This window comes from Oryctolagus cuniculus, chromosome 12 (assembly GCF_964237555.1).
Source record: "Oryctolagus cuniculus chromosome 12, mOryCun1.1, whole genome shotgun sequence".
Taxonomy (NCBI): domain Eukaryota; kingdom Metazoa; phylum Chordata; class Mammalia; order Lagomorpha; family Leporidae; genus Oryctolagus; species Oryctolagus cuniculus.
In genome coordinates, this window is record NC_091443.1 from 107,999,649 (window position 1) to 108,022,843 (window position 23,195).

Below are 23,195 nucleotides of genomic sequence, written 5' to 3' on the forward strand. Positions count from 1 at the left end.
ACTGGTTGCTCCCCCTGCTGGGAGGACTCTCTCCCACACATATGCATCTCTCCCCAGAGATTACCTAGTGATGATACTAGTTTTCTTTCCTGGTCTCTGTATATGAAATTGCAGACACCCACTTCCATTGAAGGCTCCCTAACCTCCTTTCCTACTGTATTTTTTTCTTTAGTACTCTCATTATACATCATTATTCATTTTACTTATTTTATGTTGATTTTTTATCTTTCCCAGTACACTAAGCAGAGATTTTTTGCCTTTTTTTTTTTTTTTTTTTTTTTTTTTAAGATTTATTTGAAAGGCAGAGTCGTGGCCAGCGCTGTGGCTCAATAAGCTAATCCTCCGCCTGCAGCGCTGGCACACCAGGTTCTAGTCCCAGTCAGGGCGCCGGATTCTGTCCCGGTTGCTCCTCTTCCTGTCCAGCTCTCTGCTGTAGTCCGGGAGTGCAGTGGAGGATGGCCCAAGTCCTTGGGCCCTGCACCCACATGGGAGACCAGGAGGAAGTACCTGGCTCCTGGCTTCAGATCGGCGCAGCACGCTGGCCGTAGTGGCCATTTGGGGGGTGAACCAAAGGAAGGAAAACCTCTCTCACTCTCTCTTTCACTGTCTAACTCTGCCTGTCAAAAAAAAAGTTTTAAAAGACTCAATACAGACAAGTCACTTTTTAAAAAGATGTCATTTAGATATAGATAAGAATTGTGAAGTATTACAGGCAAAAAAAAAATCCTAAGAGGATCCTGCATTCATAGTGCTTTTCAAGTATCTTTTAAGTTCTTACAACATGTATTTAAAAGAATCTAAAACTAGAAATTGTAGACAGGGATATTAAGGATGTGGGAAAGAAAAACATTAAAGAATTCCAGTTAGTGGACGAATACTCAGAAGATAGATCTTGGGCCTATGTCCACAGGTTGATGAATGGATGAATATTGATATGTATTTTAAATGAAAATCTTTAAGGTAAATGCAGTTTTTTCCTGATTTGCCATTTTAATCTTTTCAGTTAACTATTTACCTCCTTCTATGCAACTGGATGTCTGCCATTAGACAAAGCCTCCATAATTGTGCTTCTGAGTTTTTGCTTTCAAAGACAATGCTAAACTACTTGGATCTCTAGTTGGAAAACATTGTAGGCAGTATAAAGAAGTGAGAAGAAAGCTTTTCACTAAGAGGAAACGCTGCGAGAGAGAGGTTCTGGGAATTCACTGGAAGACTTGCCTAAGTCTCTCAGCAAAATCTCCCTTCTCAGGGGCCAGCATTGTGGCATAGTGAATTAAGCCTCTTGTGCAACTCCGGCATCCTATAGAGGTGCCAGTGATCCACTTCAGATCCAGCTTCCTGCTAATGCATATGGGAAAGCAGCAGATGGCCCAAGTGCTTGGGCCCCTGTACTCAGGTAGGAGACCCAGATGGAGTTCCTGGCTCCTCCTTTGACCTTGCTCAGACCCAGCTCCAGAGGCCATTTAGGGAGCAAAACAGTGTTTGCAAGATCTTTCTGTTTCTCCCTTTTGCTCTATAATTCTTTCAGATAAATAAATCTTCAAAAAATTTTTTTCTTTTAATTTTAGAAAGTGTTCCTGCATCCCCAGCCATTCCTATTCAAGGAGTTCACAAACTTACTTGCCTGTAAAATGAAGCAATGTGAATGAAGAAGTGAGGTGTGGAGACTGTGGAGACAGCTTAGTTACCTAGCACCAGCCAAATGCAGCCCTTCCTGGATCTAGGTTAGGTATTGGCAGATGTTTTTTATACGTATAAAAGAATTTGGAGATCCTGATTTTGTTTTTATCTGTATGTTTTATTTATTGGCAGCTTATTCAGATGTGTGATATATTTGTGTTAGATTTATTGATTTATTTGAAAGGCAGAGTGATGGAGAGAGAGAGAGAAAGAGATCTTGGATCTACTGGTTCACTTCCTCAAATGGCAAGAACAGCAGCCAGGGCTGGACCAGACTGAAGCCAGAAGCCAGGAACTTCATCTGGTGTCGCTCCCCCTCTTCGTGGAGGAACGACACAGGACCCTGCCTAGGCTTCATATCCGAGTCACGGCACCATTATGTCGCTCCCCCTCTTCGTGGAGGAACGACACAGGACCCTGCGCTGTTCTTTTGTCTGCTCGGCCCTCCCCGGGTTTGCTGCTGGTTCTTCCCAGGTTGGCTACCGTCCCTTCCACCTCCGTGGAAGGGCGGTTCCCCCTGCCACTTTCCCCACTTCCGCGGGGGAGCGGCACACTGCCGGCCGTCTCTCTCGGGGGCTGCACAGGTGTTCCTTCAGATAGATGTTCCCCTTAGATGTTCCTGGTGCATGTTGTCTCTCTCCTCTATAGTCCTCCTCCGCCAATCCCAACTCTGCTACCCACACGCCGAGCACGCTGCTCTCCTCCAATCAGGAGCAGCTCCTGCAGCTTGTCAAGTTGGTGAGAGGCAGCTGTGTAGAAGCTGTTTCCTCCTCTCCCAACGCCATATTGTGGGAGAGCAGATGCATAGAATAAGTCTTAATTCCAGTAACTTAGTCTAGTCCGAGTTGCTCCCCACAGGTTCTAGTCCTGGCTGCTCCATTTCCAATCCAGCTCTCTGCTACAGCCTGGGAAAGCAGTGGAAGATGGCCCAAGTCCTTAGGCCCCTACACCTACATGGAAGACCTGGAAGAAGCTTCTGACTTTGTATTGGCTTAGCTCCAGCCGTTTTGGCCATTTAGAGAATGAACCAGCACATGGAAGACCTCTCTCTCTCTGTCTGTACCTCTCTAACAATTATTTTTCAACTAAATAAATTTTTTAAAGTTTTTTCCTTTTTTTTTTTTTTAATTTTTTTGACAGGCAGAGTGGATAGTGAGAGAGAGAGACAGAGAGAAAGGTCTTCCTTTGCCGTTGGTTCACCCTCCAATGGCCGCCACGGCCGGCGCACTGCGCCGATCCGATGGCAGGAGCCAAGTACTTATCCTGGTCTCCCATGGGGTGCAGGGCCCAAGCACCTGGGCCATCCTCCACTGCACTCCCTGGCCACAGCAGAGAGCTGGCCTGGAAGAGGGGCAACCGGGACAGAATCCGGCGCCCCGACCGGGACTAGAACCCAGGGTGCTGGCACCACAAGGCGGAAGATTAGCCTAGTGAGCTGCGGCACCGGCCAAGTTTTTTCCTATCATAGTATTTGCACACTTCAGTGTTGCACGCAGCACATCCCGTTGTAGTTGTTTCCTTTTGTGGTGTTTTTGTTTTCCCTCCATCTACTGGAAGTGAGTTCTGCCCGAGGGCAGGATCCTCGGCTAAATCGCCAGCACTGGCATGGTGCTAGGCATCTAGCCTGTGCTCAGGCAGTATTGGCGGACGTGAGCAACCAGTTGGCTTTTCTTTCTTTAGTGGGTGAGAGCGAAATCACTTGAATAAATCTGGAGCAAAGTTTATGCTAAGATGGAACGCTTACACATGATAGCGGAAATGGAAATTTGCAAATCCCAGTCAGAATTGACATTAAATCCCTGGCAGGAATATGCCATTGTGTGAAGACAGTCTCACTCCTTGCAAGTAATAAAAGAAAAAGCATGGATAAGAACATGCTTAGAGAATGCAGAATTATAGAGTGAAGTTGACCATCTGCAAAAGCAGGTTTATTACCTGAGCGATAAATCAATAACCAGATGACTGAAAAGCTTCATTCAGTTAAAGAATAAGCTGTGGTTTTAAGCCAAGTATAGCTGCCACAGTATAACAAATCCGTGAGGTACATAGCTGTATTTTTTAATTAAATACATGTTTAACAAATATCCATCATGTTCCCAAATAAGGTAAGAGGGGGTGGAATAAAAGGTAACTAAGGCACTGTCCCCAGCCTATTAGAAAAGGGAAGTCTATACCACCGCAGAGTTGAGTATTAAGACAGGGATTCAGTACAGGTACTCTGGGAGAGCAGAAGAGGCTGCCTCCCAGGTTCTTTGTTGACCTAGGAAAAGAGGCAGACAGGAGACACAGCTGAGCTGAGACCCAGTGTCGCTCCCCCTCTTCGTGGAGGAACGACACAGGACCCTGCGCTGTTCTTTTGTCTGCTCGGCCCTCCCCGGGTTTGCTGCTGGTTCTTCCCGGGTTGGCTACCGTCCCTTCCACCTCCGTGGAAGGGCCGTTCCCCCTGGCCACTTTCCCCACTTCCGCAGGGGAGCGGCACACCGCCGGCCGTCTCTCTCGGGGACTGCACAGGTGTTCCTTCAGCTAGATGTTCCTCTTAGATGTTCCTGGTGCATGTTGTCTCTCTCCTCTATAGTCCTCCTCCGCCAATCCCAACTCTGCTACCCACACGCCGAGCACGCTGCTCTCCTCCAATCAGGAGCAGGTCCCACAGTCTATTAGTTGAACTGGAGGCAGCTGTGTAGAAGCTGTTTCCTCCTCTCCCAACGCCATATTGTGGGAGAGCAGATGCATAGAATAAGTCTTAATTCCAGTAACTTAGTCTGGTCCAAGTTGTTCCCCACACCCAGGGTGTAAGTAAGTAGCCTCCAAAAGGAATTGGGGTACTCAGGAAGTGTCCCAACAGGAGACACTTGCAAGGATAAAAGGAAGAGCAGTAGGGTGCATTTGTAAGTAGAAAGCACTGCAGGATGCCAGGAGAGTTCAGATCTTGCCCACAAAGTGTGCTGGGAGAGCTAGAGATGGCCACACGCAGAAGAATGAGTATGGAGCTCCTGCCTCACCGCATATACACTGTTAAAATTAACTCTGAATGGATCAAAGACATACTTACATTTATGTAAAATTAGAATACTCCTACTAGAACACATTGAGGTAAATACATCTTCATGACTTGGATTAGACAGTGGTTTCTTAGCTTTGATCTCTAAAGCACAGCCATCAAAGGAAAAAAATGGATGCTAATTTGTGGAGTTTTTTTTAAAAGATGTATTTATTTACTTATTTGAAAGGCAGAGAGAGAGCTTCCATCCGCTGGGTCACTCCCCAAATGGCTGCCATGGCCCAGGGCAGGGCCAGGCTGAAGCCAGGAGCCAGGAACTTCTTCCAAGTCTCCCACATGAGTGCAGGGGCCCAAGTAGTTGAGTCATTTTCCACTGCTTTCCCAGGCACATTAGCAGGGAGCTGGATTGCAAGTAGAGCAGCCAGGAGCCAAACCAGAACCCATATGGGATGTTGGCATTGCAGGTGGCAGCTGAACCTGCTGCACCACAGCGCCAGCCCCCAAAATAGGCAATTTGGACTTAACAAAATTAAAATTGTGGGCTGGCATTGTGCCTCAGCAGGTTGAGCCACCCCTTGTGATGCCAGTATCCCATATGGATTCTGGTTCAGGTCCCAGCTGCTCCACTTCCTATCCAGCTCCCTGCTAATGTGCCTGAGAAAGCAGCAGAGCATGGCCCAAGTACCTGGGCACCTGCCAACCATGTGGGAGGCCTGGATAAAGTTCCTGACTCCAGGCTTCAGCCTGACCCAGCCCTGGGCACTGTAGCCATTTCAGGAATGAATCAGCAGATGGAAGGTCTCTCTGACTCTTCCTCTCTGTGACTCTGCCTTTCAAATAAATAAATAAATCTTACAAAAAATTAAAAACACATGTGCTTCAAAGGACACTACCAAGAAAATTAAGACAACCCAGAGAATTGGAAACAGTACTTGCAAATAATATATGTGATAAAGATCTAGTATCCAGAATATAAAAAGAACTTTTAAATTCAGTTCTCCAAAGAAGGTATATGATATAAGTGGCCAATATGCATCTGAAACGATGCTGGCTGCCATCACTTATTAGGGGAGTGGGTATGGAAGCTACACTGAAGTACTACTGCACATCTAGCAGGTGGCTGTGATCCAGAAGCTGAGCGGTAAGCCGTGCGCTAAGGCTGTTCTCAGCAGAACCTGGAACCCTGATGCTCTAATATTGGGAAAGTCAAGTGGTCTGGGTGCTTTAGAAAACAGTTTGGCCTTTCCTGAACATGGTAAGCATGGAGCTGCCAGTATTCCACTCCTAGGTGTTTACCCAGGAGTATTGGAAACATGTCTACACCAAAGCTTACACAAAAATAGTCAAAAGCAACTACATTCACAGTAGCGAAAAAGTAGAAACAACTCAAGTTTTACCAGCTTGTGAATGGATAAACAAAATGTAGGATAGCCCTTAAATGAAATATTCTTCAACCATAAAAAGAAATGAAATACTGATACATGCTACAGTATGATGAACCCTGAAAACATTGTGTGAGATGAAAGTAGCCTGACACAAAAGGCCACGTATTGGGTAATTCCATTTATGTGCAATGTCCAGAATAGGTAAGTTCATAAGACAGTAGATTAGTGTTTGCCCTGGACCGGGGCGGGGGGGGGGGGGGGGGGAGGGATTGACCTGCTAGTGGGTATCAGGTTTCTGTTTGGCAAGTTGTCCCAATAATTATGGTGTCAGTTGTACAAACTTGTGAATATACTAAAAACCACTAAATTAGATGCCTTAAAGGGATTTTATGTTATCTTAATTATATCTCACCAAAAGAAAGCAATTTAGGGTGTCTTCTGGTGTGACCTGGGGACATGTGGAATGTAAAAACATGAGACTGAATTGGAGGCTAGCGGTGAGTTAGGTTTGAGCTGGGTTATAAACGTGACAGATGATTTAGCACTTGGGAAATATTCTAAGAACATAAAGAAAGCTGAGAGTATCAAGGGCCCAGTTGTGATTGGATACCATAAATTTACGGGAGCACCCCTTATTCTGTCACTGTTTTCTAAACCAAGTTAAGCCAGAACTCAGAGTTAATCTATATCTAATAGTTGGGAAGTTAACAGGGAAAGGGAGCCAGGAATGTTGGCAAAAGGACATAACAAAACGTAACTGTGGAACCTTAAGCTGGAGAGAAGGGAAAGTCAAGGATCAATGAATAGACGCTTGTATGGGAGAAATTGAGAGCTGAGAATGATAGGAGAGAGTGGTCAGATTTGGAATTTGAAGCTGCTGTAGCCAAGTGACCTGATCTTCAGGGAGCCAGGGATTTTGCGTGAGACTGGTATGGAGAATGCAGAGGGCGGTATGCCACATCTCGGTTGAGCTGTATACCTGGGGAGAAGTGATGGGAGAGGAATGCAGTGCATTTCATCAGGGGACCCAGTGAGTGGACGGGTGGATGTAAGGAAAGGGCCCTGGAAAAGAGCCAGCCCAGAAAGCGGTAGTTATGCTCCTAGCACCATCCAGCATGTTTGAATGACAGTCTCATTGGTGAGGTCATCTCTGCTTTGGAAACAAGCTTGGTTGAAGATGCTGTCTTAGATTCCACCTGATTTGCTCGGTCCTGGCCCCATATTGACCAGAGAGCAGCGTTCTGAGTAGGATTTGGCTCCCGTATTATTACAGAGAATGTGCTCATTGGTTGAGAAGTATCTAAAGTACTTAACGTAATTTTCGTTATAAGCTTTGAGATCATAATTAAAGCATTTTGAATTGGCACTCCTGTACATCGGGGTTTTTCAGTGAATGGTTTGGGTTGGAGGGGATTTTTGGATGTCTATGGCTAAGGTCCCAGATGCTGATCAGAGTGCAGGCCCCGGGGTCATAGTCATTTTGTGAGACACAAGCAGAAGCCTCCACTGGGTAAGTCCCCTCTGCAAAGAAACATCTGCACCATAAATCTATTTATATCAACTACAGTGGAAAACCAAACTTGTATATGTCTTTGTGTTTGTACGGAGTTCTCCCTCCCCCTCCCAGAGCAGCATTCATGACATTTCTTAAGTGCCTTGCATAGAATTTCAAAGTTCAGTGTGACCTCTGTACAGGGACATCATCAGGCACAGATGCTACACTTAAAAGGCTTTTGGCATTTAGTGTCTTAGGAGCCGTGATTCAGTTTGAATCACTCCCTCACAGACCATATGAAAGCACACTCTTGCAGAATCCCAGCCATATTCTTGGGAATCATTTTATTTTCCAACTTACTGGACTGCTTCAGATGCCTTTGGGTTTCACTGGACTTTCCTTCATTTCCTTCCTTTGTTGATCTTGGCCCCTTAACCCTCCACCCACTTTATTACTCATTTTTAGGGACCTGACTTCTCAGTAATAGAAAGTATGTCTGAACCCATATGGGCTGAGTAAAACAAACTTGAGAGAGGGGAAAAAAGGAAGAAATGTGTGTTCTCTGAACTTCCTTTGTTTATGTGATGTTTATATGTTGTTAAGGTAGTGGTATCCAGCTGTCTCCCTGCACTTCAGAAATAACTGAAGATCCTTGGGCGAGGCTGAGAGGGTCGTGGTGGTGTAGGGAATGAAGAGGCACTTCATTTGTCCACTCCAGATAATACGTCTTCTTTTGAGGTGTGAGAGCCATGCCGCATCCTGGTTCTTGAAAGACCATCGACTCTTAGAGACACTTCTAGAAAGAAAGAAGCATCAGGAATGAATCTTTTTAAGTTTGAGGATATACACCTGACTCAGTGCTCGCTCATTACAGTTAGACTGTGTGGTATCTAATTGATAATTTTCTCCCGGTAGAATGAGACTGGCGCTGGTGTGAGGTGGCGTTAGCTAGCCTTTTAAGGCCCAGGCTCTACTTTGGGCTTTGTGTAATGTGAACTTAAAACTTAAGTACACTTGGGTCAGGGTTGTTCTAGAAAATATGTAGAATGGAATTCTGTGTTTATTTGTTAGAGCCCTCCCCCTTGTAAACACCCCATCTTGACAGAACTGCAGAGGGCTGGCAAGCATTCCTGCACAGACCCAACTCCTCACTCTGGTCCAGTGGGAAGTTCCTCTCCAGCCACTGGCCCTGCCCACTCCACGGGAGATATGCTGGGGCACTTCAAAGTGTTCATAAAAGAATGGACATAAAAGGTGAATTTGTTTGGATGCAAAAGATTTTGAAATTCATGCCCATGTGGGCTCTTCCAAAAGTTCATGGAATGTATCTTATGGAAAAATTAAACATGGATTTCAGTCTGCACTAAAATAAACTTGTCTTTTAATTCCATTTTTATGAACTCTGTGTAATTCCCTCATGTATATTAAGCTACTTTGAGTATTTGATCTGTTTAATAATAAATTTCGAAGTGGAAATTAAATAAGAATAAGAAATAAAACAGGGGCTGGCACTGTGTTGTAGCGGGTAAAGCCACCGCTTGCAGTGCCAGCATCCCATATGGCACTAGTGTTAATCCCAGCAGTTCCACTTCTGATCCAGCTCTCTGCTGGGGCCTGGGAAAGCAGTGGAAGATGGCGCAAGCGCAAGGACTCCTGCACCCGCGTGGGAGACCCGGAGGAAGCTCCTGGCTCCTGGTTTTGGATCGGCACAGCTCCAGCCGATGCAGCCATCTGGGGAGTGAACCAGCAGACCTCTCTCTCTGCCTCTGCCTCTCTCTAACTCTGCCTTTCACATAAATAAATCTTTAAAAAAAAAAAAAAGAAAGAAAAAAGAAAACATCAGTGGACGTTGAATATCAGTTGCTCCACTGAACACGGAGAGCTAGTGTCAGTGTCAGTGTCCTTAGCGTTTTCTTTCCGTTTCCTAGCTGGGCTCTGGCTGCTGGCTTTCCTCTTAGTTGCTGCGTCGTTCGATCTCCTTAGCAGGCGCTCAGACGTGAGTGCTGAGGGAGCCCCTAAGTGATTCTCATGATTGCTGCGCCGTTCTCCTGGTTGATTGAGGCTCTCTCTCTCTTGAGTGGTTTGCAGTTCCACTTAAGTAGCTGGTGTTTGGGGTCACTGCTGAATGTTCTGTTTGAATATCACTTTCATGATGAATGGAAGGCTGCTGCTTTTAGCTGTGTGGGGTGAAGCCCTTGGTGGTCGGCCTTGAAAGAGAAAAAATCACTCTTTGCACTGAGATGCTAAACGAAATTACTCTGTCACCTTGTCCTTTTATCCTCTCAGTTCGATAGCCTCCAGTTCTTGTGATTTATTTGTTTCCTCCAATTAAGCTTAGTTGTTTCCTATGCCCAGGTGCAGGCTGCTCCCCCCGCGGAGCCCAGTTCTGACCTGGAAGTGTGGTCCCTTTGACTCAGGACCACATCAGTGTGCCTTCTGCCCTCCACTTCCTTTGCATTAGTTCTCTCTGGAGGGCTTGGTTTGTCACCGTTTAACCTCAGGGTGATTCATCTGGGCCTGAGAACTGGTAATGCTGTAATCACCATGCTTTTCTTTCTATAATAATACTCAGAGCAGTTGCTACCTTAGCCTCTCTGTTTATGAAGCACTTTCCATTTAATCCCTCGCAGTAACCCTGTAGGTTAAGTCAGCAGTTCTGTCTGCGGCTGACATGGGGAAATGGTAGCTCAGAGAGGTTAAATAACGTGCTTAGGGCCGCGGTGCGTCGGGTTCCTGTGCTCCGCAGTTTCTACAGGAAATGAAGAATGCTAGTGAAAATACTCAGGAGGACTAGCAGTGTCCCAGTTGTTAAAAAGCTAACTGGTTTGTAATCTGGTCGGTTGGTGAGACTGGGGTTAAAAGCCCATTACCCATAGAGTTTAAATTGATGTGTCCAAGGGAAGAAAGTAGGTATTTCGGACAGTTTCTCTTCTGCTGCAGATGTGATAAAGTCAAGGAAGGCTGGCTCTCGAATTAGTGGAACTTGAACTGGAAGTAATTAAGCCGTTAATTAGTTTTTATTCTACCTTCCTTTCAGAGCGATGGAAAGCTTGATGGCCACTTCCACCCTGCCGCCCCTCTTTGCAGACGAAGATGGCGCCAAGGAGAGCAGCGACCTGCCTGCAGCTGGGTAAGCAGTTGCTTTGGGACACTGGGGCTCTGCGCTGGCTTCAGACCAAGCTTCCGAGCAGCCGTGAGGTGCTGGAGAGGCACTTGTCCCCGCAAGAATGGAAGGTGTATCTGTGGTGCTCGGCAGCGAGCAGAGCCACTGTGCACTGCTCCGTAGCCTGCATCCTGCTGCCTGTGCAGCGCGTGTGCTCCTGTGATCTGGTCCTGTGGCCGGGAGGCCTGGCAGAGATCTGTACTCTGTTCAGGAGACGCCTGCTGCAGAGCTCGCTCCAGGGGCAGATGCACTTCCTGTTCAAGTTGCCACAGATATTCAAATAATTCTTTCCAAAAGATCAGATTTTTTTTTTTAAGATTTATTTATTTGAGAGGTAGAGTTACAGAGAGAGAGAGTCAGAGAGAGAGATCTTCGATCCACCCATTAACTCCCCAAATGGCCGCTATGGCTGGAGCTGCGCCGATCCAAAGCCAGGAGCCAGGAGCTTCTTCTGGGTCTCCCACGTGGGTGCAGGGGTCCAAGGACTTGGGCCATCTTCTACTGCTTTCCCAGGCCACAGCAGAGAGTAGGATCGGAAGAGGAGCAACCGGGACTCAAACCAGCATCCATATGAGATACCAGCGCTACAGGCAGAGGCTTAACCTACTATGCCACAACACTGGCCCCAAGATGAGATTTTTAAATGTTCTTCATAAAGATGGATGCTTGGGAGCTTTAGCTGACTTCTGTCCCCCGCCTGCAGTCACTGGCCATGTGTGGAAAGGAGTCCAGGAAGGAGTTAGTAGCAAAGTCCACCTCTTCCCTTGAACCTCTGTTGCACTTGTGTTATCTTTTCTGAATATTTAGAAGCTTTTTGCAAAAGAAGAAATGTATTCACTAACAGGTTAAAGTGCTAGCTAATTCCCCAAGATAAATTATTTTAATATTCTTTAGAGCGCTTTAAAAAATAGACTCTACTGGGTAATTTTGTTTCCTTCCCTCACATCTCTGTTGCGTCTCATCAATATCTGCCTGTTGGTCTCGCTGCTTAGACAACTGTTCTCCAGGGCTTTTCTGAAGGCCACCTACTCACCAGACCCAGTCCACTTGGTACAGATTTCCTGGGTGTCTCCTCTGTGCCCAGTGGTGTTGAAGGCATTGGATAAAAAATTATGATAGAGGCCGGCACCGCGGCTCATTTGGCTAACCCTCCGCCTGCGGCGCTGGCACACTGGGTTCTAGTCCTGGTTGGGGCGCCAGATTCTGTCCCGGTTGCTCCTCTTCCAGTCCAGCTCTCTGCTGTGGCCCAGGAAGGCAGTGGAGGATGGCCCAAGTGCTTGGGCACCTGCACCCACATGGGAAACCGGGAGGAAGCACCTGGCTCCTGGCTTCGGATCGGCGCAGCTCCGGCCATAGCGGCCATTTGTGGGGCGAACCAATGGAAGGAAGACCTTTCTCTCTGTCTCTCTCTCTCTCGCTAACTCTGCCTGTTTAAAAAAAATTGATAGACAATAATGCTAGCTAGCCCTTAAAGACCTCTAATTCTTCTGGGAACGTCAGGCAATAAGCAGAATAAATAAATAGAATAGATATGACATTGATAAGAACAATGGATTGCAGAATAAAGTGTAAAGAGGTACAGGAAAGGTTTGGGGGTGCAGTTTTAGATGGGGTGGCCCAGACAGAATTTGGAGAAAGGGATTTGAGTCAAGACCTAAAGGAAGGAAGCGTTATTTTGAGGCAGAGGGAGCAATCAGTGCAAGGGCCTGAGGTCAGAGAGTTTCTGCCTCTTGGAAAGTGCCAGAAGGCCTGTGAGACCAGAGCAGGGTTACTGGTGGAGGGCAGGAGAGGCTACCCCGTTATCAGCCTGAGCGTACATAGGAAGTGCCCTGAGATCTTACTAAAATGCAGGTGCTGATTTAGAAAGTCGGTTACAGCCAGAGAATCTCCACTTCTAACAAGCTCCCGTCACACCAGAGCAGTTGATAGGAGGTCTGTACTTGAGTATTAAGGGACTAGATCATGTGGGGTCCCAGAGGTCAAAACAAATTAGCTTTTACTCCAAATGAGCTGAGAAAGCACTGGCTTGGTTTGAGCAGAAAGCTGCGATCTGACTCATTTCTTAGTGGTATCCCTGTGAGTGCAGAGTAGAGGCCAGAGAGAGAGGAGAGAGGCCTTGGGGCAAGGACGCCGGCCAGGGGCTCTCAGGTGAGAGGTGATGCCCTGGGCAACACTTCCCGTGACTTGGACAAGAATATTTGTGGTGGAGTAGTGCAGGCACAAACGTCCTCTGAGAACGTCTTTCAAAGATAATTGGAATGGGGTAGGAATGAAAAGTATAGAATTCTAGATCGATTTTGAAGGTAAACCAAGCAGGATTTGCCTGAAAGACCAGGTGGGCAGGGTGAGAAGGGAGAGGAAAGCAGTCAGACGGCTCCAGAGTTTCGCCTGAGGAACTGGAGGGGTGGGGGTTCATAGCAGGGACTGTAGGAGCTCAGCTTTTCAGACTAAGTTTGAAATTCCTATTGGAAATCTAAGCTGAGACGTTAGAAGGGCAGTTTGGTTTCAGGTTCTGAAGTTAGGGGAAGTCTAGGACAGAGGAGAAAATTGGGAATCATCAAAATATAGCTAAAATCAAAAGCCATGAGACTGGCTGAGATCGCCGAAGAAATGGGCTCTGCGTAGGAAGAGAGGAGAGAGGACCTAACTCCTTAGCTCTGCGCCCTGGAGCGTCTGGAAGCCAGGCAGAAGAGGAGTCGGTATACACTGCAGTCAGCTGAGATGACAAAGAAAACTAGAGGTTTTTCTGGGGTCCTGGAAACCAAGGGTGGGGACCAGATCAACTTCTTCAGAGGCCTCTGGAGAGATCAGGTAAGAGGGCTGAGAAATGACATTGGATTTAGCATAGAGGTCGTCGACAGCCCTGATGAGATTTGGAAGTACATGTCTCCTTGGAAGCACATATCTTCGGTGGAGTAGATTTAAGAAAGAATGGAAAAGGGGGCCTGCACTGTGGCGTAGTGGGTAGAGCCGCCACCTGCAGTGCCAGCATCCCAAAAGGGCAACTGTTCGAGTCCTGGCTGCTCAACTTCCGATCCAGCTCTCTGCTATGGCTTGGGAAAGTGGTCGAAGATGGCCCAAGTCCTTGCACCCATGTGGGAGACCCAGAAGAAGCTCCTGGCTCCTGGCTTCAGATTGGCACAGCTCCGGCCATTGCAACCAATTAGGGAGTGAACCAACAAATGGAAGACCTCTCTGCCTCTCCTCTCTGTGTGTAACTCTGACTTCCAAATAAATAAATAAATCTTTAAAAAAAAAAAAAAAAAGATAAGAGATAGTGTCACATTTGCTTGCCTTTCCTACAGACAGGGAAGACCTGGCAATGACAGCCAGGGCAGAACTGCCTGAGTAGGCAAGAGGGTGTGGGTTCCCTCGGAGCATGGGCAGTCCATTATTGGTAACAAAAGAGCTCTTCAGTATCTCAGGCGTTATCCAGGTTGTCATCTCCATGGCATTTGAGTCCTTTGGCCACTAGCTTCTTATTCCTGTCCCCCCTAGGCAGGGATCCATGGCACTGGGACCCGTTCCCAAGCGAGGTTTTGTGTTTTACCAATGTAGGAATGCTCAAGAATCCGTAACCTGAAAACTCATGGCACAGTTGAAGTCAGAGTGACAGTGGAAAAATAAGTTGCTTAACACATCCACAATGATTGAAGTGTTTGGGAAATGGTGATGCTGAGTCCAAACTGGGTCCCTAGTGGCTCCTCTTTTTAGAGAGTGGGCTTGGCATCGATTTTAGCATTTCTTTTACTTACCCTTTTATAAAGGACCTCAGAAATATCGGAACTTCCTGCCTGAAATCATCTATTGTATTCATTTCTTTCATTCCCAGGATAGTCTGCATCTCTTTTGTTCATTTCTCAGTCCATAGTAATCTGATAATTGTTTCCATAGTTCCTCAAACACCGTACTCCCCCTAAAATCCCAAGCAATCTTTGCAATCTTCAGGTCTTCCAATTTAGTGGTTACTTTTTAAGCCTGTCTTATTTGACATCTGCAACTTTTTGCTTGGCTAATATGCCCATCTTAAAAGTCTTCCTGCCACAGCCAATGTTAAAGCATAGCGGGTTACCTCTGCTGCGGCATCTCATGTGGGCGCTGGCTCGAGTCAGATGCTCCACTTCCAGTCCAGCTCCCTGCTAATGGACCTGGGAAAGCAGTAGGGGATGGTCCAAGTGCTTGGGCCCCTGCACCCACATGGGAGTCCTGGAGGAGGCTTCTGGCTCCTGGCTTAGGCTTGGCCCAGCCCTGGCTATTGCAGCCACTTAGGGAACAAACCAGGTGATGGAAAACCTTTCTCTCTCTCTTTCTCTTCCCCTCTCTCTTTAACTCTGCCTTTCAAATAAATAAAAATGTAAAGTCTTCCTGCCCTGGCCTCTACAACAGTTTTCTCTCCTGCTTCTCAGTCTCTTCGCCCAGTTTGTCTAATAGTTGCTCCTGAAATGATACTGTTTCAGCCAAGTTCCATCCTGACTTTTCTTTTCTCCTGCTGTCTTTCTGGAGAGCATCTGACACTGCCCGTTATGTCCACAAACGGATGCCTCCCACATTTATCTCATGCAGACTGGCATTGTGACGAAGCGAGTTAAGCAGCCATTTGGGATGCCAGCATTCCATATTAGCGTGCCTGTTGGAGTCTACTGCTCCACCTCTATGTAGCTTCCTGATAACGTACCAGGAAAGCAGCAAATGATGGCTCAAGTACTCGGGTCCCTTCCTGGGGTAGCCAGGGTGGAGTTCCTGACTCCTTGCCTTGGGCTGGCTCAGACCTGGTTGTTGCAGCCATTTGGGGAGTAAACCAGCTGTTAGGGGATTCTCTCTTTCTCTGTCTCTCCCTCTCTGTTGTTCTGCCTTTTGAGTAAGTAATCCTTTTTGAAAAAAGATATATTTCATGTCTGTTCTCTCAGGATGTGTTTCTGGTAATCTGCGGGACATCTCCATTAATTATGCTGCAAGTGCTTCACACTGACCACTCTCTCTGCCTATCACACACACGTACCGCGTTCTGGCCTTGGCTGACAGGAAGTCCATAACCACAGATGTGGGAGTCCCAGGTCGCCTCTGCCCCTTCCTTTTCTCTCAGAGATGGCGTCCTCGGCGCGCCTCCTGCGAGGACCGCGTGCGCCCTCTGCTCCCCTCTCCAGGCCTGCTTCCCTTCCTCTCAGTCTGTTACCACAGCCTCCTGACAGCCTCCCTTTCTCCTGCTGTACCCAGTGCTTCCTGCCGGGAAGAAAACCAGTCATCTTTGAAGACCTCCTCCGTGAAGTCCTCCATAGCATTCTCTTCATGCATAACAGAAGCTCACGCGCAGTCCCATGCCTCCGTGCACTTTCACAGCCTGTTTCCGTCCCCATGTTGCATTGTAATCATTGCCTGTTCCCCTTTGGGTGTGCATTCCTCAGAATAATGACCGCCACTCGTGCTGCTAGCTGTCCTCCTGCCACCCTCCCCTTCCCATCTCCCCCATGCCCTCCCCGGCCCAGGGATAGCCTTGTCATCCGTTCCTTTTCCACACGTGATAAAGCTGATCCTGACCATCCTCTGTCAGAAGGCTCAGAGGTGGCTGGTGGGAGCAGAAAGTTGTATCTGGTTTGTTAACACTTAGAACTTACTGGATCTCCTAAGACTGTTCTTCGATGATCTGATTATCAGTGAACACAGAATGCAAGAAGTAGGCTGTACAGTGAGAGTTATCTCGTCTGCCTTCACGGGCTCTCTATTTTGTGACAGGGGCACACTGCCTCTCTCTCCCATTCCTATTCATCTCCTCGGTCAATGGCCTTTCCCTTCCCATGGAGAAACCTGAAAGGCAGCAAGGAAAGTCAGACTCCTTTGCCTGTGCAAAGTTCTAGAAGGGAGAGGCCGTTTTGGGGGAAAGATTATAGTTAGTTTTGATACAGTATTCTTTATGGAACCAGTCCAGTTCGATCAAACTCTAAAACCGTCTTTTTAATCATCCTGTGACTGCGATGGAGACAGTGCTCCCATTGACACAGATTGCAGTGGGGGGGAATTCAAGCACGGGCATGTCCTCTTGCTGGCACAGTTTGCCTTGAATTCTGATAGATGAGGGAGTCTCTGACGCTGCTGATACGAATGTTTGCGCTTGTGCCTGTCCTTCAGGTTAGCCCACCCAGAGGCCCCTTATGGCAGTGGAGCTACATCATCCACCAACAATCCAGAATTGGTGGAGGACCTCTCCCAAGGTCAGTTGCTACAGAATGAGGCCTCAAACGCAGCAGAAGGCACTGAGCAGAGGCATGAAGATGAGGTAAGCCGTGAGGTGTCTCCCGCTATTGTCCTCTGCGGTGTCCAGAGAAGCACCTGACCCAGGAGCTGTTGACTGAAGGTGTCTGTCTTAGGCTGAGACCTGCAGAAAGTTCTGTTTTATATTTCGTGTCCTGCTTAGAACCCTATTAGTGGTTTTAATGACATAGAGACAGGTAGGCTGTTTCTCTCCTCTGCCTAAGAAGTTTACCCCTGCCTGTGTTAGATGCCCAGGAAATTTTTGTTGAGTGAGTGAGTGATTTGATGAGAAAAGTAAAGAGCAGGAGTTGCACACACACTTGTTCAGGGCCACGTCCTGCAGCCCAGAGCCTTCTGTGCTAGAGGGTTCCTCCCACTCGTTGTGTCCTTCAGCTCCCAGGGGGGTGCCTGTCTCTGGTTTTCACAAGGGCCCTGTATGGGCCTGCGCAGTCATGCTTGTCATCTAGAAAAAAAAATAAATCACCATTGATTTTTGTCTCTTTTCTTATTTTCAAAAACTAATTTTGGGGGCCAGCATTGTGGCATACCAAATAAAGCCACTGCCTGCAACACCAGCATCCCATATGGGCGCTGGTTTAAGTCCCAGCTGCTCCACTTCCTGTCCAGCTCCATGCTAATACACCTGGGAAAGCAGCAGAGGATGGCCCAAGTGCCTGGGCCCCTGCACCCACATGGGAGACCTGGAAGAGGCTCCTGGCTTCAGACTGGCCTAGCCCCAGGCCACTGTGGTCATTTGGGGAGTGAACCAGCAGATGAAGATCTCTGTCTTTCTGTAGCTCTGCCCTTCAAATAAATTTTAAAATATCTTTTTAAATAAACTAATTTTTTCCTTTGTCTTGTTGGCATTCTTATTATAATGAATGTTTGAAATTTTAAGCACTTTAAAATCCTTAGTAGCTTTAATATTACTAAGTGAATAAAAAAAAACCCTAACACCAAAAAAATACCATTTGCCAAATAAGTTCTCGACCATTTTCCCTCCAAACAGATTTATTGATGATAACAGAAATCTCTGATACACAAGTGACCTGGGTCTGCTGCTTTACAGCATGATCCTTTTTAATAACTTGATTGGTGTGTGTGTCTAAAGAGTGTTTAAAAGCAAATAACTGTAACATAAGTAGAATAGTGCCCATTGCACATGAAAGAAGTGACCCAATGACAGGAACTTTAGTGGTTTTATAAGATTACATATGGGACCCAGTCCCTGGGACAGGCTGCTGGAGAACTGGTAAGAGGTCTCACAGCACCTTAAATGTGTTTGTAGGAGTACAGTACCACATTAACAGGCTATGTGTACTGGTAAAATTATGAAACGAAAATACAGTGTACCCTATGTCTCATTGAAATGACCAAAGGAGGGGCTTTGTGAAACATCAGACTTCATTTCTTTTTTTTTCCTCCCTTTTTTTCAAAGTGATTTAATCTTTTGATTTAACTAATAACTTATAAAGACCTCTGACTTTATAAAATATACATCTTAAAGGAGCAAATTGTCGAGCCAAGGAACAGATCTTCACTTTGGATATATTATACTCTACTGAAATTTTTCTGATATTTAGATACTAATTGAAAAATCTGTATGCTCTCTGCTGCGGGAAGTAACTCGTCTCTGAGTAGTACCAGTGAGAAATACCCTTCCTGAATGATTTTTAATCCCTGTGCTGTAGCTTGTCTCTTCTTTCGCCCGTGGCCGGTGACAGATCTCACTGTGATCCGCTCTTCCTGTACAGTGTGTGTGGTCCTGCATTTCTCACTGAAGACACTATGCTGGCAGGAGGCAGCACCTGTTGAGCTGTGTGGCCCTGGCTCCCCGTATTCTCACTTGTGGCCATGAGCACAAGGATGGCCCTTTGGTGCAGTGGTTTGTAGCATCCTGCACAGAAGGGTCTGCCAGTGAACCATCTGGAATCCCTTCTTAAACACTGCGCTGCAGACACGCATACCCGGGACAGATGTGGAGCACTCTGCATGTCTAGGGCCTTATTCATCGGAAAATGAAACTTCCTATTCTCTGTGTTGGTGTTTATTGTTGTTGAGATATGTGTGGGGATTGTCATTGTTTGTTTTTTTTACTGTGCTTTGTTTTGTAGCAAAGAAGTAAACGAGGAGGTTGGTCCAAAGGAAGAAAGCGGAAGAAACCTCTTCGAGACAGCAATGCACCCAAATCCCCCCTTACAGGATATGTTCGGTTCATGAATGAACGGCGAGAGCAGCTTCGAGCAAAGAGACCGGAAGTCCCGTTTCCGGAAATCACGAGGATGTTAGGCAACGAATGGAGCAAACTGCCTCCTGAGGAAAAGCAGGTAATGGCTCTTCTCCTCGTCCTTTGCTTGGTATTGATTCTGTCTCAAAATAGCTGTGTCAGAAAAGCAAAGAGGAGCGATGAGTGGTTTGTCTTGCAGTTATGAGGCCTGCATCCCCCATCAGAGTGCCAGGGTTCAATACCCACTTCACCTCCACCTCCTACCTCCAGCTTCCTGCTGATGTGGACCCTGGGAGGCAGTGGTGATGGCCAAGTAACTGGGCTCCTGCCACCCATGGGAGAGACCTGATTGCATTCCTGGCATCATTTGAGAAGTGAACCATTGGATGTGAGAACTCGCTCATGTGCGCTTTCTCCATCTCGCTCCCTCTTTGTCTCTCAAAAAAACAAACAAACAAATAAAAGCAAAGAGGATGGATGGTTGCTTCTCTGATTTTGTTGCAGAGCCTAGGAGACTAAAATAATAGGATCCTTCATAGCTCTTTTCTCTAACAGTGGTTCTTAAACTTCATCACGGTTTGCTGCAGGGATGTGAGCAGGAGGTAGGACTCCCCTCAAATACAGCAGCTCCACTTCCATGAGTGTTTGATTTCTGTGCTAAGAGTTCACATCAGACTGTTTTGCAAAGTTGTTCAATATTAAGAAATTAAGAAATCAGTCAACAGGATTTATTCCACTGAGTTAAACAAAAATTGTGAATTAAATGGGAAGAAGTTCATTTGATAAGATGCTACAGTTCACGTCAGAATTTTGTTTATGGGCCAGCCAGCGTTGTGGCACAGCAGGTGAAGTGGCTACTTGTAATGCCAGCACCCATATCAGAGCACTGTGCAAGTCCTGGCTGCTTGGCTTCTGACCCAGCTTCCTGCTAATGCACCTGGTATTGATGGCCCACGTACTTGAGCCCCTGCCACCTGTGTAAGAATCCCAGATGGAGTTTTAGGCTTCTGGCTTCCAGCTGCGGCCTGGCTCAGTGCTGGCTTTTTTTTTTTTTTTTTTTTTTTTTTTTTCCTTTTTTTTTTTTTTCCTATATTTGGAGCTCACCAACAAATGGAATGTCTCTCTCTTTCCCTGTCTCCCTCTCTCTCTCCCTGCATCTCTCCCTCTGTCTCTGATGTTGCGCCTTTCAAATCAATAAATCTTTTTTTATAAAAAAATATTTTTGTTTCTGAAAAGGATTGTACTGCTTTAAGAATTTTTTTTTAGCTAGAGTTCTGGCAGATTTTACATACTATGGAAAATAAAGCAAGAACTACTTGAATTCTTTCTCATCTAAGACAGAGACTAGCCCTGTTGCCAAACTGAAACAAATCCATTTGTTGAAGAGATTTGAGGGGAATTAAGGACAAGGTAGCCTTGCGCTGGGTGAGATCCCACTGAAGCAGAGTGAGGCTGAAAGTTCCCACCAGCCTCAGCGTCTGAAAGATGTCCTTATTCTTTTATGTCTTAGACTCATAGATCTGTGACTTAACCCTCTTTTTTTTTTATTTTATTTACTTATTTGAGAGGCAGAGTCACAGAGAGAGAGAAAGGCCCTCAATGCTCTGGCTAACCCCCAAACAGCCATTGTAGCCGGAGCCAGGAGCCTCCTCCGGGTCTCCCACGCAGGTGCAGGGGCCCAAACAGTTGCGCCGTCCTCCACCATCTTCCCAGGCCATAGCAGAGAGCTGGATCAGAAGAGGAGCAGCTGGGACCAGTGCTTACACACAGATGCCAGCGCCACAGGCAAAGGCCCAACCCACTACACCACAGCGCCAGCCCTGACTTACCCTGTTTATAAAGAATGTCAGACAGGCCAAAACCAAATTGGAAAATGCTCTCTGGGTAATTAATTGAAGTCAAACACTTGTAAGAGGTTAGATCACATCGCTGTTTGTGGTAATAAGCTAATATAAAGAATATGTATCATGCGTTGTTTTGGCTTTACTGTATAAAGGGGTCAGGAACAGGGACATCCTAGCTAGATTATGATTTTCTCTTTGTTTCATTCAAAATTAATGCATATCCATTGTTTAACTTTGTTCAGACAGTACAGAAATGCCTACATGAAAAAGCAAAAGTGACAGTTTTCTCCAGGGATGACCACTGTTAGTTATGTGGGGAGAGAGTTTTGTGTTTTTGCTCTTTTCACTTTTTCTTTGCAAATAGTTTTAAATGTTCAAGTTACAAACAAAAATAATACAGAGAATATCCGCCCATGCTTTACTCAGATTGAAAGTGACAGACAGATTTGCCTGTTGACACATTTCATCCCATTTCTCCATTTCATTGCACTCATACTTGTACACACCCAATCTCTCTCTCACATGCACACATGCGGTTTTTTCTGAATCACTTGAGGGTAAGTGACATATAATCATGACCCTTTACCCCTGATTATTTCAGTGTATTAGAAATAGTCTCTTATGGAGCCGGCACTGTGGCACAGCTGGTAAAGCCACTGCCTGTGATGCTGGCATCCCATGTGGGCACCAGTTTGCGTCCCGGCTGCTCCACTTCCGATCCAGCTCCCTGCTAATGGCCTGGGAAAAGCAGCAGAGGATGGCCCAAGTACTTGGGCCTCTGCTACCCACATGGGAGACCCAGATGAGGCCACTGCCTCTTGGCTTCAGCCTGGCCCAGCCCCAGCTGTTGTGGCTGTTTTGTGGTGTGAACTAGCAGATGGAAGATCTCTGTCTCTCCTTCTCTCTCTGTACCTCTGCCTTTCAATAAATAAATAAGTCTTTAAAAAAAATTTCTCTCTTAAATTAACTGTAATAAGCAACTAAGTAAGAGCCTTCCTCCTCTGAGGAAGGCTTTTATTTGTTGTCTATTATTGGTATGAAAACAAATAGTTATTATTGCTATGAATCCTTTTTTCCCCAATGTTGTCTGACTTATTGTACATAATGATTTCATTGCTTAAGTGATCCCAGATTTGACTGGTTCACTCTCCTCTGTGTCTGGCTCATATGTGGCACAGAATTGTCAACAGAATTTCTAATTCTGGTTTGTGTTCATTCAGAAGCAGTACGTTCATATTTTCTTATACATAGTTTGATGACTGCACAGCTGAAGACATTAAACAGAATAATCCTGGTAGACCGATGAACCTTGTTTAAATAATTAATAGCACACAGCAACAGAGCATGTAGATAGAGGCTTTCTCGGAGTAGTCTGTTTTTGGATCCATAGGATGAGGTCACTCTTTTTATGTTCCTTGTGTCCCTCTGGCACTAGTGCGCCACTCTTCTGGCTCTTAAAAGGCCGGTTGATGCATGAGATCATCCCCTCAAAATGGGTTGGCAAAGAAGCCAAATAATGATCCATCCCCTCCCCTGGAAGACCTAAGTGTGCCTGTTGGCGTGCAGGCCTCCTGGGGACTCTAGTGGCCATGTGGAATTACATCTGTGGGGTAGAGGAGCAGCAGTCATCATGTTCATGGGTTTTTAATGAGAATGATCTCAGTAGGACTTATGTTTCTTAAGGAAGAAAAGACAGTAGTCTAAAAAGTGAGAAGCACCTGTTTCTTTTATAACCAAGAGGTTATATTTTCATTCTATTCATATGACTTGGTTTTCTGAATCTCCCTTAAAGTATATTTTATGTATACTTTTCTTTCTGTGTTCTACTTCTCCTGTTTTCTTCAAAAGGGTAATTAGTGTTTTACTTTAAATAAAGTCTCAGTTTGTTAAGAATAACCCCACATTTCCTTCCTAGCGTTACCTTGATGAAGCAGACAGAGATAAGGAGCGGTACATGAAGGAACTGGAGCAGTACCAGAAGACAGAGGCCTACAAAGTTTTCAGCAGGAAAACCCAGGACCGTCAGAAAGGCAAATCTCATCGGCAAGGTATCAGGCCCAGCACCGCAGTGTAGCTCGCCCTACCTGACGGCACAGTGCAGATGTCGGACATCTCTCTTAGCCCGTTCTCACATCACCTTGGAGCTTGCTTAGG

General features: G+C 46.2%; 1 protein-coding gene across 2 annotated transcripts in view; it reads left to right on the forward strand.

Annotated features, from left to right (window-relative positions):
• Positions 1 to 23,195, forward strand: part of HMG20A (high mobility group 20A) — a 70,542-nt gene that overhangs the window by 33,076 nt on the left and 14,271 nt on the right. For both annotated transcript variants that reach the window (XM_017337992.3, XM_051834636.2), the window contains exons 2-5: positions 10,599 to 10,691; positions 16,848 to 16,995; positions 19,085 to 19,297; positions 22,957 to 23,089. In XM_017337992.3, the coding sequence (XP_017193481.1) occupies positions 10,603 to 10,691; positions 16,848 to 16,995; positions 19,085 to 19,297; positions 22,957 to 23,089 (583 nt within the window). In that variant the 5' untranslated portion in view covers positions 10,599 to 10,602. The remainder of the gene's footprint in view (positions 1 to 10,598; positions 10,692 to 16,847; positions 16,996 to 19,084; positions 19,298 to 22,956; positions 23,090 to 23,195) is intronic.